This window comes from Bubalus kerabau, chromosome 4 (assembly GCF_029407905.1).
Source record: "Bubalus kerabau isolate K-KA32 ecotype Philippines breed swamp buffalo chromosome 4, PCC_UOA_SB_1v2, whole genome shotgun sequence".
NCBI classification, from domain to species: domain Eukaryota; kingdom Metazoa; phylum Chordata; class Mammalia; order Artiodactyla; family Bovidae; genus Bubalus; species Bubalus kerabau.
The window spans coordinates 145,324,927-145,343,673 of record NC_073627.1 but is presented as its reverse complement, the minus strand read 5'-3'; the positions used below and the strand labels follow the sequence as shown (position 1 = coordinate 145,343,673).

Sequence of the window (18,747 nt, the reverse complement as noted above, 5' to 3'; positions counted from 1 at the left end):
CCCCTGCAGAAGGGAATGGCTACCCACTCCAGTATTCTTGCCTGAAGAATCCCATGGAGAGAGGAGCCTAGTGGGCTATAGTCCATGAGGTCCCAAAGAGTTCAACTGAATGACTGACAGTACTTCCTACTAGAAGAGGGCATACAGACTGGTACATAGGCCTGCATTTACTATATTAAGTGACCTATCATGGGGTTGGGAAACACTGGGTGGGGGCTATAAAAGCACATGTTAGAGACATATAGCCCAGAGGAAGAGAGACAGAGGAAGGTAGTCAGAGGCAGGAGCCATGAGAATGGTATTCCTGGCAGAGAGGACAGCCAGTGTGAAGCCTTGGAGGTGAGTGAGACTATAACTCCACAGGGCAATTTAAAACCCGGAGAGACTGCATCATCCTATTAAAGAAAGGGAGAGGGAAAAAATGAGGCTGGAGAAATGGGCTTGAATTAGAGGGTGCAGGGCTTTTATGACTTATTAATAAACTGTGAGATTTTAATATACAAATATAAATGCTGTCTTAATGTAAAATATCAATATTATGGGGGGGGGGGTGGAGCTAGGAAAGCAGTTCCTAAAATGCATATGGAAAAATTAGCATGTAAGAATAATCCTGAAAATTCTGAAAGTAATTTATGAGTAAGACTAATAATACAAGTAGAAAATACATAAATATATGTGAAACTTCAGAAGATAAAAAGTTTAGTGCTAGTATGTAAACAAACAAACTGATTAACGGAAGAGGATAGATCCCAAAATAAGCCAAAACACAAAGATGATCTTTATACTCAACCATATTAGAATTCACTTAAAATTTAAATATTTAATTTAAAGTTGTTATTTTAAGTTAGTGAGGGAAAAGTTGAATAATATAATCAATGGTGTCAGGAGACCTGATAGACTGATTAGCTATCTTGAAACAGTTGTTTTTACTACTTCACTTTTTATATTTTAAAAATCCAGATACAGCAATACAAAAGCATGAAATAGTAAAGGTAAAAGAAGAAAATATAGGAGACTTATTTTATACTTTTATAGAAGGAAAGACTCTTTTTAGCCACATTTACAATACAGAAGTCATAATGAAATAATAAATTTTACTACAAAAACATTTAAGTCTGTGTTACCAAAAACTATGATCAACATCAGAAGACAAGAAAAACATTAGACAAAGCATAAATTTTCTTATTGCTAAACAGATTTTAGGAATCAATTTTTTGAAAAGGTCACCAATTCAATAGAAAAAGAAAATGCCTACGGGATATACAGTTGACAGAAAAAGAAATACAAAAGGCTTGTTGTGTGTTAGTGGCAAAGGCTTGCCCGACTGTTTGCGACCCCATGGACTCTAGCCCACCAGGCTCCTCTGTCCATGGGATTCTCCAGGCAAGGATACTGGAGTGGTTTGCCATTTCCTTCTCCAGGGGATGTTCCAGACCCAGGGATCGAACCCTGGTCTCATGCACTGCAAGCAGATTCTTTACCAACTGAGCTACTTACATTTATATAAAAAGATTTTTAACAAATCATAATTAAAGAATTGTGAAATAAAGCAAGGATGCTACACTATTTCCGACGAATGTGATTGACAAATTCAAAAGTTTTAATAACAAACAGTATCAGCGTGGCTGTAGAAAAACAGGTGCTTCCAGTTTGGGTGGCAGAATAAAACGATGTGATCTTTTTGCAAGACTACTTGGCAATATCTATCAAATCACAAATGTCATGCAAATGCCCCTCTAATTCAAATTCTAGAAACTTTTCCTATAGATAAAATTATGCAAGTGTGCAAGAACTTGAACACAGGGTGTCCAAGTAAAAATTAGTCAAATGAAATCTATTCCTTCAATGAATACTGTGTGACTGTGAAAAAATAAGGTTGCAGTACATATGCTGATGTATACATGCGTGCTAAATTCCTTCAACCATATCCAACTATTTGGGACTTTACAGACAGTACCTCACCAGGTTCATCTGTCCATAGGATTCTCCAGGCAAATATACTGGAGTGGATTGCCATGCCCTCCTCCAGGGGCTCTTCCTGACCCAGGGATGGAACCCACATGCCCTGTGGCTTCTGCATTGCAGGCGGTTTCTTGAGTCACCAGGGAAGTCCCACATATGTTGATATAGAAACATTTTTAAGATACACTGTTAAGTAAAAACATACTAAAATGTAGACAGTTATATACGCATATGCTGCTGCTAAGTCACTTCAGTCATGTCCGACTCTGTGCGACCCCAGAGACAGCAACCCACCAGGCTCCCCCGTCCCTGGGATTCTCCAGGCAAGAACACTGGAGTGGCTTGCCATTTCCTTCTCCAATGCATGAAAGTAAAAAATGAAAGTGAAGTCACTCAGTCGTGTCCGACTCCTAGTGACCCCATGGACTGCAGCCTACCAGGCTCCTCCATCCATGGGATTTTCCAGGCAAGAGTACTGGAGTGGGGTGCCATTGCCTTCTCCGATATACACATATATATGTATACATAAACATACATATATGTATATATATATACCCACTTATGTGAGTAGACTCATATGCTTGAGTAGACTATTTCTAAAAGCAGGCACACAAACTAAAATCTAAGTTTCTACTGGACAGAGAGGCAGAGGGATTGGCCAGTTGGAACCCATGATGGGAGGGAGACTAACTTTACGTGATACACTTCTTTATACTGTTTATATCTCTTAAAACTTTCAAATATTAATTTAAAAAAATCTAATTATGAATAAAAGTCCATATAATAACATTAATGCCTTTCAAAGAAAAAAATGTGCAAAATCACTTTAAAGACCCAGAAGGGTTCCCAGGCTTGAGCAAGTCTTGGCTAAAGGCACTAACCTTTCTAAAGAAAGAATGTGTCAATCAGAATTGGTGCTGGGCAGTGAATAAAGGCGAGAGAAAGGAGTGTCCATCCAGGGGACACAGGTCTGGGCCAAAGTACTTCAAGTTCTGCATTCCCCTTTGTAAAGGCTCTCCCATTATGGAGATGGATGCCTCAGGCAAGCTTAACTTAATGCCATTTAACATTTTAAATGCAGAATTAAGTGCCCTTGCTCTAATTCCAAGATCACCAAGCAAGCTTCCAGTTAATAATTTGTTCTCCTTTATAGATCTGCTGGTGTGGAAAGCAACAGTTATGCTGACTGTGTGTCTGAATCTAGGTGACAGTTATATGCTTTACTGTATAGCAATATAGTGATAATCTGGGGGGTTTTAAACCTAAAAAACCACAACTTTGGGCTTTATTTTAAGAGACATGGGGAGCCATGGGGTGATTAGAAGCAATGACGTAAGGTCAGCATTTTAGAAAGCCCACTCCAACATAGTGTGGTATATGGATACAAAGAGGGTGAGACCGCAGACCAGAACGCCACATAGGAGCTGCTGCATTTTAGGCAAAAAATGGTGGTGTTTTTGAATTAAATTTTTGGTTGTGTAAGTATTTGTTTGATGTTTCTTTCTCCTCCCAGACTGCAAGCTTGGTAGGAAAAGAAACCAGGTCAATCTTGCTTGCAACCATATCCCAAGTACTTAGCATGACACAGAGCAGATCCCAGTTAGCATCTGTTGGAAGCAAGAATAAATGAATGAGGGAATCTGGACAGTAGCGATAAAAAGAATTAGAGAAATATATTTAGAGAAATGAATTGGCAAGACAATAACTGAATGAATACAGGGGTTAAGGAGTGGGCGGAGCCAAGGTTTTGCCATGCAAAACAAAACATTTTGACCAAGTGGGCAGCGGCGCCATTCATTAAGGTAGGGAACACTGGAAATGGGTTTGGGGTGACCATGATGATTTAATTTTGAAATGTCAAGCGTGATGCACTATGACATATCCAAGAAGGATGTTCAGTAGACAGATGACCCAAAGGTCATCACTATAGTTGATGGGGACAATTATTAGGACATCAGGAGAATGCAGAAGGCAACAGAAGTCATAAGTGAGGGTGACATAGCTCAGGAAGAGAAGCAGCCCTGGGACAAAAGCTGAAGGGACGTCGACTTTTAGGAGAAAAGGAAACCTTTAAGTAAGAAGACTGTCCCCAGCCAGACGGTTAGGGAGAACATGAGAAAACTTCATTGACACCAAGGCCAAAGAAAAAGAATGCTTCAGGAGGGAGTGAGAAATGAGGCCAAGTTCTGCTAAAAAGCAAATAAGAGAAGGGCAGAGAAATTTGCCTTAGATTAGTTCTATAAACGTCTCTGGGATGCAGTGGAAAGCAAGTTTGATGAAGCAGTGGATTGAGACTGGATTCAGAGGGGAGGAAAAAGACAGAATGCAGACCAGTCTTCTAAGATCAGGAGTCAAAGGAAGAGAGAAAAGGGCCAAGACTAAAGGAACCTGGAAGAATAAGAAGGGGACAGAGCTAAAGGAAAACTTTTCTAAGATGGAAGGGACCCAGTCCTGATTAAATTCTGACACTGACAAGAGGAAGAGATTGAAAATTCAGATGAGAGAGGGCAAGTCATCAACAGAGAAAAGTTAAAGGGGATGGGATCTGTCATAGAGGGGGAGTGATTAGTTTTAGCCAAAGACACTCCTGCCCTTCCCGTGTACTGGAAGGGAAAGGTTGGTTTCAGATACAGGCAGTTGTTCATATGGAATATAAGTGGATAGAGCCATAAGAACAATATTGACAGAGAAAAAATAACCAAACTCAGCTGGGCTGTGGTCATCATAGAAAGCAGGCATGCGGATTGCTCACATCCAGTCTACATGTCCACGCCTCCCACTATTAACAATAAAAAGTATGCACATTTGGGAGGAAACACCCTTTGTAATTGGTCCCATGTCTGGCTCAAGCTGAAAACAATCACCACGTAAATGTGGGTTTTAGCCTCATGTGCACTGACTGTCCTTATCACATTATATTAAAATTAGATCTCTCTCTCTCTCCCACTGTGTATAAGCTACTCAGAGGCTTCTTGCCTCAGTAAAGAACCTAATTTGTCTGTAGCATCACCAGTGTCCTCAATAAACACTAGTTGAACTGAACTAATGTTTGCATGAAGTTTGACTTAGATGAAAGGCGGCCCACATGACGATCAGGAAACACGCGGTCAACTATTTCAGCCAGGAGGAAAATGAAACTTGGTGGAGGCAGAAAGATGAAAGCTGATTTCAGGCAAGCTCCTGCTTAGGAGGTCATGGAAAGTGAAGACTGGCAAAAAGGCAAGCCAATTAGAGATCCTTTTGGAGCAGCAACCACAGAAATGGACCAAGAGTGGACTGAAAAGGTCAGAACACACGCACATGGTAGCAGGTATTCCGATCTGATGTAAATGGGTGGATTAGCTGATGCAATTGCCTAAAAGTGCAGGTAGACAGTGCATGTTAAAAAAAAAACCAACCTCTGGGGGCAGGGGGGATAGTTGTTTCAATGGGTAGGAAACCTTGGGAGCACTGCCACGCAGACTGGCAGGGAGAAGGTAACCTGCAAAGCCATCTAACCTGAACCAAAGCGGTGAACCTAGAGAAACTCACAGATAGGACTCTGTTGCTTAAGATACCTAGAGACCTGGAGCAAGCTCTGGGTTAGGCCTGGGGGAGGAGGCAAGGGTGAATTCCAGAACAGAAAAGAAAAGACTGGCGCCTGTGGCTGCCTGACTCAGAATCACAGAACTCTTTAGAGATTAGCATCCAACTAATCCCAATCTTCAGTTTCAGGATTAGGGAACTGGCTGATGAGATTAAATGGTTCATCCAGGATCCCAAGTTCTGAAACTGTGAGAGTATGGACTTGAACCCCAACTCCCATCTCCCCATCCAGTTACCTAGGGTCCTTTACACTGCTGCCTCTCTGAGTGAGTTGACCTTGGCAGGCCAGTTTCAGTTGGAACCATGGTGGTTGATCCACGGGTTCTGCAGCCCAAGATTTCTTCACTGTCCATGAAAGGGGCTTTGCAGCCAACCATCTGCCTGAGTGTGTGTGTGCCTGTATGTTGAGGGCAGTGTGGAAGAGAATAAAAAACATGACCAAGAACAGAAGAAGGGTCACAAAGGGAAAAGGCCAAACCCAGGAGGGCAAGGGCAATACAAGGGTGTGCGTGTGCCAAGTCGCTTCAGTCGTGTCTGACTCTGTGACCCTATGGACTGTACCCTGCCAGGTTCCTCTGTCCACGGGATTCTTCAGGCAAGAATACTGGACTTGGTTGCCATGCCCTTCTCCAGGGGATCTTCCCGGCACAGGGATTGAACCCACGTCTCTTATGTCTCCTGCATCGGCAGGTGGCTGTTTGCCACTCACTCAGCAGAGGGGCTGTGAAGTAAGGCTGAAAGCAGACCTAAAAGGGTGTGTGGTTTGTGCTGGCTGGGTTTTCTCTGGCCAGAGAACTCAGAGGCCATCGTGTCAAGCTCCCTGCCCACCCCAGTTCCCAGGCCTGCACACACATTCCAAGACAAGTGTGCCAAGGCCGAAGAAGGGAAGCAAACTGTCCCCACTGTGGGCCACAGTCAGAGGATTCACTTTGCAGCAGGGGACTCCAGGGCACATGAAATAGAAGCAATTTTTATGGCAAAGATTAGAGTTCACAAGAGCCCACCTTCTTAAACGGCACCGTATTTCAGAGGTCGAAAATCAAAATTCTAATGTCTTTTGGTTTAAATAACACTATTGTAGAACTGTTCGAAAATACCTCACCAGTAATATTTTGTTGCTTCTGTTGAGACCTGATCAAAGAGGACAGACACATGGGTTTCTGAGTAGCTGGGTCCGCTAACCCAGCTCGGAGACGCTGCCCTGAAGCTCACAGATTTCACCTAGAGAAGAACTTCTGTCGGGTCCTTGTTGAGAGAAATCCAGAATGAGTAAAACAAAATTAAAAGTCTGAGTGGGGGTATACTGTACAGCATGGTGACCACAGTCAATACTGTGGTATAGTTTTGGAAAGTTGCTAAGATAGTAGATTTAAAATTCCCATCACAAGAAAAAAAAAAAATATGCTAACTATGTGTGGTGATTGGACTTCCAAGGTGGTGCGGTGGTAAAGAATCTGTCTGCCAATGTGGGAGATGCAAGAGACTCAGGTTAGACCCCTGGGTCAGAAAGATCCCCTGGAGTAGGAAATAGCAACCCACTGCAATATTCCTACCTGAAAAATTCCATGGACAGAGGAGCCTGGCGGGCTATTTCGTCCATGGGGTCACAAAGAGCAGAATATGAGACACTTGCACACACAAACACACACACACACACGTGGGGTGATAGATGTTAATTAGATTTATTAAGGTAATCATTTTGTAATATATACAGATATTGAAAATCATGTTGTAGGCCTGAAACTAATATAACGTGTGTCAATTAAATTCCCAAAATGTCTAGATGGTTTAAAGAAGTAAATCTTCAATTGTTAGAGAAAACTTTACAAGTCAAGATACTTAGGTCTGAAAGGACCACTCCTACTTTATAGGACCACTCCTAATTTATACTTAGATTTATATATACATAGACACATTGTACACACAAATAGAATTCTAGGATGTGTATGTCTGGTCTGTTCAGGAAATTATTGGAATATGAAGATTATAGGAAAGAGTGGGCAATAATAGGTCATTTTTTGCAATAAAAAGAGGGATTCTAAATGATGTATGGTTATCAAAATTTTATTCTATACTAAAAGATACTATATTCTCCAGGGCACATAAATCATTTACCTCTTAAGATTACAATAGATTACAAAGGAGAAGATGATGATAGAAGAGAAAGATACAAGATGAAGCCTCAATCCACCTCCTGCTCACTACTGTGCTATTTAACTTGTGAACATTTATTTGAATAACTACACTTCTTCTAAAATTGCCTTACTCTCAAGGCCAAATCTGAACAGGTGGGTCTAAGCAGACAAAGCCCTAAGCAAGACTCTGCATAAAATTCTATCCTGAATTATGCTCAGCTTGACCAGAGAACCCCAGGCAAGCCAATCAACCTGACAGTCCCTCTGAGGCTGCCAGGACCTTCCCACCTACTTCAGAGCAAGGTTTTAAACCTAAATAAGCAGATGTCTGTAAAGTGCTCTCCAGGACCCTTGGGGAGAAGCCCTGTGTGAAACCAGAGGTGTGTCTCAGAAGTGCGCTTATACTGGAAAAGGCTTAGCACAGGCCGTGTACAACGTACAAAATCGTAGCAGAATGAATTCCGAATGGGAGTCAACAACTCTTAAGCTTGCTCACTGGCTCAGCTATGCCTCTTGGGCCATGAGAAGGCAGAGGCAAAGAGAAGGCTAGAAAGAATAGTACTCTCTGGCCACAGGGCTTTCATGGGAGCTAAGACAGACTTTGTATACAAGGTTGTGGGTTCCTCCACCTACGTAACCACTCCCTACTGTGGCAAAGACTCTGGGGCAGCGGCCTCCATTATGCTCTGTCTGCTCTGCCCTTGCTCCAATCCTAACCTGCCTGGATGATCCAGCAGGTACAAGGTCAGCGTTTCTCATGGCAGCCAACTCATGAAGGCCTTTCTCTGCAGCCTAGCTTTTGTGAAAGTGTTAGAGAAGAGAAAGAGTTAAAATTAAAACAAACAACCACGCTCACAGTAAAGTAAACAAAAAAATATATTTGTTCTCATGCAAAGATCAGGCTATTGCTTTGTGATCAGTAGTTCATGAACTTTTAACTGCTCTGTCTCCAGTAGAGATGGGTTCCCATAGACTTAGCCAGACTAAACTTGTCTTCACATCTCTGATGCTTCTAAACTGGTGGGCTGGAGTCAGGTTCAGTCAAAGGAAACAGAACAGAGGGGAGGCCCCCTAGAGGGAAGGTTTTGGCACTACCTTTGGATGCTAGCAGGAAGCTTCTAGGCCCCATGATGTCTTTAATGTGCCATGGCCAGAAAAGCAACTCTCTTCTCTGCCCCTCATTCACGCAAGTGGGGTTGAAGCAGAGTATTTCTAAGGCCCCTTCTCCTTCCTTGATCTTGACTTTAAGTGACCCTGTGAACTTGGACTCATCAGCACAGCACTAACATGCCACCAGTATTCTTAGTATCTCACACTTAAAAAGACATGGATGTACTCTGTAATGACCTATATGGGAAAAGAATCTAAAAAAAAAAATGTGGGCAAATATATACATACATCAGTTCAGTTCAGTCACTCAATTGTGTCTGACTCTTTGCAACCCCATGAACCACAGCATGCCAGGCCTCCCTGTCCATCACCAACTCCTGGAGTTTACCCAAACTCATGTCCATTGAGTCAGTGATGCTATTCAATCATCTCATCCTCTGTCGTCCCCTTCTCCTTCTGCCTTCAATTTGTCCCAGCATCAAGGTCTTTTAAAATGAGTCAGTTCTTCACATCAGGTGGCCAAAGTATTGGAGTTTCAGCTTCAGCATCAGTCCTTCCAATGAATATTCAGGACTGATTTCCTTTAGGATGACTGGTTGGATCTCCCTGCAGTCCAAGGGACTCTCAAGAGTCTTCTCCAACACCACGGTTCAAAAGCATCAATTCTTTGGTGCTCAGCTTTCTTTATAGTCCAACTCTCACATCCATACATGACTACTAGAAAAACCATAGCTTTGACTAGATGGACCTTTGTTGACAAAGTAATGTCTCTGCTTTTTAATATGCTGTCTAAGTTGGCCATAACTTTTCTTCCAAGGAGCAAGCATCTTTTAATTTCATGGCTGCAGTCACCATCTGCAGTGATTTTGGAGCCCCAAAAAATAGTTTGTCACTGTTTCCCCATCTATTTGTCACACATACATTTATATATATAAAACAGATTCACTTTGCTGTACACCTGAAACTAACACAGCATTGTAAATCAACTATATTTCAATAAAAAATTAATTTTTAATGATTTTAAAAAGACATGGATGGCTTGGAGAATTCAGAACAGATGCTGAAAACATGCACACAGGACATGATGACATGGAAGGTCCTCAGATTCTCTCACTGCCAGGCTGTAAGCACCACTCCTTACTTCAGAGCTGATGTATAAACTGAACTTTCTCCACAACTGAAGCTTTGTGGAGCTTCAGAATCAGAGTACAGGGCTCAAAGCCCCCGGTTTACATCTGACAAGCTCAGACCCAGAAACATTAAGGAGCTGCTTCCAGATCACATAATTCCAGCTTTCTGTAACATGGGTGGAGCGGGGAGTTGAAATATGCAAGCTTAGTACCTATGTATTATTTTTCTCCCCAGGTTTATAACAACCACAAGCATTCATTCACTCCTTCATCTCTGAGATCAATATTTACCACTTCACAGTCCTTTGGACAGCCCAGAGAGCAAAGCAAATGGTTAGAAGGCATCCTGATTATGTGGGCTGTTTTCCTCTTTTAACAGAGATCAATCAGAAATCAAATATGAAGCTAAAATTATCAGGCCGCTGCAGGGCTCAGATCTCTGCCACCTGGGGGTGGGATTTATGTTTTTTAAAACTTAGAACAAATAGATTATGAAAATGATCAATCAACTATTAATAACTCAAGATTCATTTTTTTTCTATTCCTTTCTTTCTCTTACATACACCAAATGAGGGAAAAAATTGCCCTGTCTAAATAACCTCTCCCCTAAATCATCCAACTGATTTGTAAACAGTAAGTAAAATCAAAAATTGGCACTGCTATAAGGAGCAGCAGGTTCAATGCTACATTGTACCCTACTGCTTTGAACCTACAAGAATCTCTCTAGAGAAGCAGTAAAGTTAGTTGGATGGATAATGTCAGGGTATAATATTCAATAATGGCTTGATATTGTTTCTTTTCATAACAGGCAGGATGAACAATGAGTTAAAACTGGAGGCACCTGCTTGGTATCAAAGATTTTTCAAAAAGAAGAAGAAGAAACAAAAAGTCAAAAAAGAAAAATTAAATTCCCTTTCCTCAGCTAAAGAAAAGGTCTACCCCTACAACCTAGAGATAGTCAAAGCAATCATGCAGAATGTTCCTGGGGAGAAAGAGACCTCAACTCTCAGCTGTTCAGCCGACTTTTTGACTTAGAAAATGTCTTTACAAGGGAATACTGAAATAACACAAACAGAGGTTTATGAAATAGAAACAGTGAAAGATCTTAAACAAAACTAAACACAGAGCTGGGGAGCTATGACCACATCATCTTAATTTCCCATTACTTGCTTGTAATAATATATAACCCAGGCTCTTCGCTCAACTCTACTGCTCTGAATTCCCATAAGGAAATATCACTTTTCGGAGAAGAAAAATAATCAAATACATTCTCCTGTATAGTTAATGAGAGGTGATGGAGAGGGAGAGGTGGAAGAAAGTAGGGTCAGAAGGTCACAGGGCTTTTCAATTGTTTTATCCAATGTAATAAAAACTTCCTCAGCGTAGAGATAGAAGGTATGAAACAGATTTCAAACGGCTGTGCTGAGCTGAACTGTGTGAATGCCTTCACTAGGAAGAAAGAGTGTTTTTAACTTGTTTGCAAGTTGTATTGAATAATGAATGATGTAAATAAGACCGCCTGATTTATTAACAAGTCCAATCTGGCTTATGCAACCACAATGAAAACAGCCTGTAGTTCTTAAATGCATGTAAAGCACAATTCAAGGCTCTAGAACTCCCAATGGAGGGGCTGAGAAGTAAATATCAGAGTGATAAAATCTGATGCCTTTGAATCCTTTTAAATGCCAGAATATTTTAGTACAATTAACTGCAGCAGTGGAAAAGCTTACGCAGGTGAGAGAGCCAAAATTAATGTATTAATGACATAACATTACAATTGCTTAACAAAGCCAACAATGAATTGCACACAGAGGCTTGAGCAGCAGAAGCTACAAATTCTATTTATGTTGTACTAAGAGGAAAAATATTAGATTGGTCTCCAAATATCAATCCCAAATCAGCAAATGTCACCAAAGAAATTTAGAAATAAAAAGTCATTGCTGGTCTGCATAAAATATGGGCAATATAAAAATGAATGCCCTTTCACAGCCATGTGAATACGCTTAACACTTCTCAACAGTACATTAAAAATGGTTAACATGGTAGGTAGATTTTATGTCATGTGTTTCTTTTTTTTTAATTTTATTTTATTATTTAACTTTACAATATTGTATTGGTTTTGCCATATATCAACATGAATCCATTTCTGACCATGATTTTTAAAACTCCATGACCTATTTTATGTTTGAACCATATCTCTTACCACTGGGTGAGACAGAACATGTCTTGCGAAGCATTTTGACACATTCTGAAACTTAAATGGCTGATTACATAACTCTAACAACAGACTTTACTCTTGTATCCTGTTTATGTGTGACAATAGTATTGTTTGTAAATTTAACTTAGCACTGCTTTGGGATAATCATCTCCAAATAACAGAAGCTGGCACATTTTGGCAGTGTGACGTTAGGCAGGTGTGAAGTGTAACTATAGATGGACATAGACCTAGACATAGGTCACATCAGTGGGTAAAGAATATGAGACAGATACTGTGAAGGGAAGATTTTTAATAAAACAGCTTCAAACAAGAACTCTGAAAATGAAATGTCAGCATGGCTTAAAACATACATGTAGAATCAAAAAATAAAATCCTCTCCCTTAATTAGTCTATAGGTATATTTTTTAAACGTTCCACCATGGCTTCTCTCTGAACCTTAAAAGGCACAGTGATTGTGACTTTTCCCCTGTGTGCTTAGCCGCTCAGTCATGTCCAACTCTTTGCAACCCCAGGGACTGTAGCCCGCCAGGCTCTTCTGTCCATGTGGATTCTCCAGGCAATTTCCCCAACATATAGATATTAAGAGATTTACTATTTTTAAATGATATAGTAAACTGCTTCAGCAAGTTCTAATCACACTTTATTTAGCTACATTATTCCTACTTTTAAAAAACCGAAACATATAATTTCAGCTAAACTTCATTAAACTAGAACTTTAAAGCAGGTTATTTTAGGAATATCATTGGGTCTAACAACAAAGTTAAAAAAAAAAAAAGAAAGTGTAATTTCGTTCCAACTGTAGCTGGTATCCACTGGCCAAGAATTGAAAAGCTGTTCAAGCAAATATTAATATGTAAGAAAGAGAGCACAGATGGTGTCATATAAGGATGAGAGTGAAACAAGCCCAACCACTGATGTCATTTTGATATCAAAGCACCAGAATTCAAAATAATTATATGAAGTGCTTTCCAAACAAGGATCTCAATACATTTTACAGATAAAGACACTGGGGCATAAACTGACGAGGCTCAAATAAAGCTGAGGGAATGCGCAGAGAAAAGTACTTCTTCTCAGAGCTCACCTCTACCAGCTTGACTCCTGTTTCTAAACTAATTCCCCATTCCTATACACTGAGCTTACACACCTCTCCATTCCCTGAATCTCAATGGATTTTCAAATCAGAAGAAGAAAATGAGTAGAAATTAGGAATTATGATTACTATTATTAGATGAATAACTGTGACAAATGCTTTAGTAAATGTAAAAAAAAAAAAAAAATGTAAGCCTGAAAATGGGAACCTGCCATCAGATAAAAGGGAAATAACAACAATAGTGAGAACTGATATAGGAAAACTCTACTCAAATCTGTTATTAATAATTTCATATCTATCAGGCAGCTAAGACCACTCAGGCGTAAAATAGTATTTTTTAAAGAGAGTTTTCCTCCAATTACGGCCTTAAAAATACTAAACTGAAAAAAATAATAATTAGCCCTATGTTCCCTCCTTCATTATCTATCTAGTACCTAAAACAGAATTTTAAAACAATCACAAAAGAAAACAACATCTAACTGTTTTTAGGCACTCCTCGTGGTCTCAAAATAGTCTGAAGGGTTTTGAATTCCATATGGCTTCCTCCATCTGACTACTGACACCCCATCTCATGAAAAAGACACAAATCCCGACAAAAGGCCACAGACTCTGACCAACCTGGCGAGCCTCTACCAGCCCAAGCCAGGGTCGGCGTGGTCAGGACCCTACCCACCCTGCCTCTCCAGCTGTGCCTGCTGCTCTCCTTGCCAGAAGGATTGCGATCTGAGCATCCTGGATCCAGCCTGACAGCTGGCTGCTCCCGGCACATCTCAGCACTGCTGGGCCGGCACGTTTTCCTCTGTTCTGTTGTCATTTCCTTCTGCCTGAGCCCTCTAACAAGAGCATCACCAACAGGACAAACAGCAGAGGCTGGGAAGGTCTCTTACTTACATTAAAAAACAGGTTGTCTCGGTCAACAACGTTGGCATAACCAGGGTGTGTGCTATCCGTGGCGGGGGGGGGGGGGGGGGGGGTGGGGGGGTGTGGGTAGGGTGGTGAGGGGGGAGATGCATGCGCACTCGCCAACCGGAAGGCCACAGCCCAAGCCCTACTTTCAACGCTGTCTATCCTGGTGTCAACAGCCTCAAGTAAACCGGGAGAAACTTTGCCTTACAATCTTTTTATGGATGAATAAAATATCATGTTAATGAAACATATAAAAGGGCAAAGTTGCTGGCTGGGGATATCTCTAACAGAGGGAACAGGGGAATGCTAGAGAAAGGACTGGTGAGCCCCTAGTTGGCAACAGATTTGCCACAACGCATCAGAGGAGGCCAGAAATACACAATTCTGCCTCTCTAATGGACCAAGACAAGCTCAAGCACTTCCAGGGATATAGGGGTCCCAGGGTGAAGACAGCATTCATCAGAGTATTCCATGCTGTTTTATCATCCAACCTCCTCCTGGGGAACTATTCAATGGGCAATTAAGATTTATAATCCAAATGATCTCAAAATTCTATCTCTGGGAAGTCAAGTCCAAATTAAATCAGACCAGGCTTTTAGGCTTCCAAGGATCACATTTTCTCTTTTGAGCCAGTGCATTTCAACACTCGGAACTTCTCCTCTTACAGATTATTTTCAAGGCCATCTCTGGATGCAATCTCCTATGCAAAATCTGATGTATAAAATGAAAAAGGCAACTGGTAAACTCCAGCTCTCAGAGAAAGAAGCTAAGTGGGAGACACTCTAACTTCCTTAAGCAGATTTTTCAAAAGTTACTTATTTTAACCTCCTTTCTCATAAATGTTACTGGAACTGCTCCTAACCCAATATACACAGAGAACCTTATGAAACAAAAATGTCCAAAACTCAAGTTATTGCATATGGAAAGACTAAAACACACCGGCAGGGCTTTGAAATATAAAGTGTATAAAAATACTATATAATAGACATCTATTATTTGGAACATTTTAAATTATCACACTTTCCCAGTGTTAACAGCACCAAGGCAGTGAAACAGGTAACTGACACACGGCCCAGCCCTGAACCTCTCTTCTCTGACTTCTCCCCAGACTTGAGACAACATTCATGCCCAGGAGGGACCCGCCTGACCAGCCTAGCCCTAGGGGCAAGGAGAGGATGAAGAAGGAAGAGGACGAGGAACTCACATTTCGGTGATGTTCTCAGGATCTGCACTGGTAGCCTCCAGCTTCGGAAATGCCACAATGCCAGGAGAAGGATAGCCGCACCAGATCCGAGAGGCGCTGCACTTGCAGGATGTGGGACAGGCAAGAGCGGCCCTCCAGAAGCCCACAATCAGCCAGCAGAAGCCCCAGAGCCGCGCCATGGCGGGTCCATGCCACCTGGTCCAGGACGACATTCCTAGCCACCAGTGCCAGCCCGAGTCAGCCTGAGTGCGTGTCGCTGAGCTGTCCCGGCCGGTCTCCCCTGCCCGCGCCGAGTGGCCTTTGCCGCGCTCACCGCTCTCTCCTCTCGGTGCTGGTCTCAGGCGCGCAGAGCCGAGCGTGTCAGGGGCTGAGCGTGTCCTGTCGGGCGGCACCGTTCACAGTGGCAGGGGCATCTCGGGCCTTCTCACAGGGGGCGCTACCGCCGCTCGGAGCTCCTCGGCGGCCGCCGCTGCATGGCCCAACGAGCCGAGCACCGGCCCGCGGCGCTCCCGGGATGCTCTGGGGCTCAGGCTTCTGGCTAGACGCGCGCTGCGATCCGGGACGCACCTCGGGGCTGAGGACAAACAGATACGCGTAAGGCTGAGCTCAAGACCCCATACGCCACTAATTGGGGTACTTTCCCTCCGCGCTCGCGTCACCCCCACCGCGAGCCCAGCCGGGATACTGGGGATAGATGAGTGCCCAGCTCCGGCCTGCCCCAGAAATAAACTTGCCCCTCGATGGCACTGACGCCGCGGGGCACCACTGTGCCCACTCTCTCCCTGTGCCTAAGGCTGAAGGAGGGGAAAATGGGGCAAGGGACAGGATCCCATAGCACCGGCCAGGGGTAGGACTCCTTAAAGGGAGGCGCGGAGATTGCCGAGGATGCTGGTTCCGCGACGGGGCCCCCGAATGATGCTGCAGAATCCGCCACGGCCCCTGGGCGCAGGGGGCGCGGGCAGGTGGCGCGGCGCGTCCCACCTGGGAAGGCGCCGCGGCCACCCCAAGGGGGACAATGAGGGCCGAGACGACGGAGGTCACTGTCCGCGCTGCTCACCCGGGCTCCGGCGCCTACCGCCTGCCGGCGGCGCCTGGGTCCAGGCTCCTCCTGCCGCTGGGCACGGAGCTCGGAGAGCTCGAGCGAAGCAGCGAGCGAGGCTCCTGCTCCAACCTAATTCCGGGAGCCGCCGCCGCCGCCGCCGCCGCCGCCGCCTCTGCTACTGCTGGCGAAGTGACGTGAGGGCTGACGCAGAGCAGGGGCAGAAACTCCAGAAAATTAGTCTGAAATCCAAAAACACACACGCTCATACACACACAAACCCATAACACCCTCCAGACAAAAGCAACAGGGAGGGGAGGGGAATCTGGGGGCGAGGGGGAGGAGGGAGGCATCGGTGCCACTGGCCAGAAGCAGACAGCAGCAGCATGTGGGAGTTCACACACGCGCACACCCGCACACAGCCTGGCCGTGTAGACGTGCGCGCCTGTGTGTGCGTGTGTGTGCGTGCATTTAGACCCAGGTACCTCTAAACTGAACCATTCCCCGGCTCTGACACCTCCCAATCCCTAATTCACACCCAGGTCTCTTCTAAAATCGCAGTAGAGGCCGTCTCCTTTTTTGAAATGGAAACCGGGCTCGGTTCAGCTCTGAAAAATGCGCTGATTCTTATTATAGGAATCCTCCCTCCCTTTTCCCTCCCCGCTGCATTCTCCTTTCCCATCCTGCCTAAAAGGGAGGACGAGCTATCCTAAAAATAAATAAATATTGTAAACAGCGAAACGTGTCAGCATTGGTAACCAAGGATAACCGCCCCCATTCCGGGTCATCTATTTGGGGATCGGTGTTTTCGGAGGGTCTTCCTGTTGGTGCTTTGGCAGAGGGAGGGCGGTCTCCAAATGCAACTCCAGCTCTCTAAGCGGGTCTTTTTTCCTGTCGTTTTTTGGCATCACACGCCCGGGAAACAGAGACATGTGAGGGGAAGGGAGCGCGCCTGACGCGTATTGGGTTCCCTAAATGCGCGGTAGCAACCCTGGCCTGTCCGATGTGTGGCGCCGCGTCATTTTATCTCATCCTTCAACCTGGCAGGATGCAGCCATTCCCAGATCTTAGCTTCACTCCCCGCGATGCCCACCCTCACACGGGGCACCCAGAGCCCTCGCTCCCCTGCCGTACCTTGCGCGTTTTCGTGTGTGCGTGGGTGAGAGCGAACGCGTGCCTTGCGCCCGCGCTGCCCGGAGCACGACACACATCCAGCTACTGAGAAGCCCGGCGCGGGCAGAGCCTGGGGGTCTCACTAGGGACAAACGAGGTGATCCGGGAGGGTCGAGTGACAAACCGTAACTGCTCTGAGGGCGCAGTTAAATGATGGCTGCGGGGCATTCCAAAGCCTTGTCTGAGAATCCGTCTTCCCATTTGCGGCTCGGAGAGTCTCTTTTTCCGCAGTCATTTAAAAGGGAACTGGGAAAATGCACCGCAGTGCCTGACACTTCCGAGGGCTCTGGTGCCCCCGCGCGGGGAGAGAGCGCCCGGCACGCTTGGGAGCACCAACCCACGGCCGCGGCGGCGCCAGGCACTGCGCTGGGGGCGCTCTCTGGCTCCAGATGAGCAACCCGCGGCGCCCGACGCGTGCGCACCCCTGTCCGACCCGTGAGCGGCTCACCAGCCCTCTCCAGCTTCTTCCCGGGGAAAAAGGCTGGCAGACCTCCCCGCGTAAAAGGGCAACGGGGATGGGATCTCCTCCAAAAGATAAGCATGGCCACAAATCTATCCGAAAATGCTGGGAGTGGATAGGATCGAGAACCCTGAACGCCAAGGTGAATGCTGAGATTTCGGCTATGCCTTAAATATTACAAGGGAACTGAAAGCATTTAGTGGGGCTTTCGTACAGATCCTGGGCGCTGAATGTAAGCGGGAATCCTCGGGCAACATCCAAATGATCTCTTTGCAGGCCTTTGCAAGGCCAGTAGGCCTTTCTCTCATCGCCATCACCGCCATCACCGCCATCACTTGGCTGTAACACGCCTTGGGTGCTGAACTGGCCTGGCTGAGGTTCATTTCACTGCTAAGCCCCTGCTGGGTGAAGATGTGCCAAAGTAGAGAAGCCAAGGGCAAAAATGTTTTGCTCCAGGTCATACAATAACATTCCTCCCCGTGTCTTGCCAGTGTCCTTAACGGAGCTGCCCCTGCGGAACACCTGGGGGAAGGGTGTGTACAAAAATACTCACATCTCTCTCACATCTCCACTAGATTCCCATTTTTCCCAGAAAAGGTCCATTTGCACCCTACTGGCAGTAAAGTGTCAAGGCAACATCCAAAGGACCACCAGTTTTAGAGTGGTTTGCAGACCGTAAGATTCTAATTATGTTAGAATATTTTTAGGATTTTTATTGTAAGAGATAGGTAATAC

General features: G+C 44.5%; 1 protein-coding gene across 2 annotated transcripts in view; it reads right to left on the bottom strand.

Annotated features, from left to right (window-relative positions):
* The window catches only part of NTRK2 (neurotrophic receptor tyrosine kinase 2), a 393,934-nt gene extending 377,349 nt beyond the window's left edge, over window positions 1–16,585 (bottom strand). The window contains exons 1-2 of one of the 2 annotated variants that reach the window (XM_055578954.1): window positions 16,398–16,585; window positions 15,341–15,914 (exon numbers count right to left, since the gene is read on the bottom strand). In XM_055578954.1, coding sequence (XP_055434929.1) covers window positions 15,341–15,552 — 212 coding nt within the window. In that variant the 5' untranslated portion in view covers window positions 15,553–15,914; window positions 16,398–16,585. Of the gene's footprint in view, window positions 1–15,340; window positions 15,915–16,397 lie in introns of those variants that run through there. The other variant, XM_055578955.1, reaches the window with a different exon arrangement.
* Between the last annotated feature and the right edge of the window lie 2,162 nt (window positions 16,586–18,747).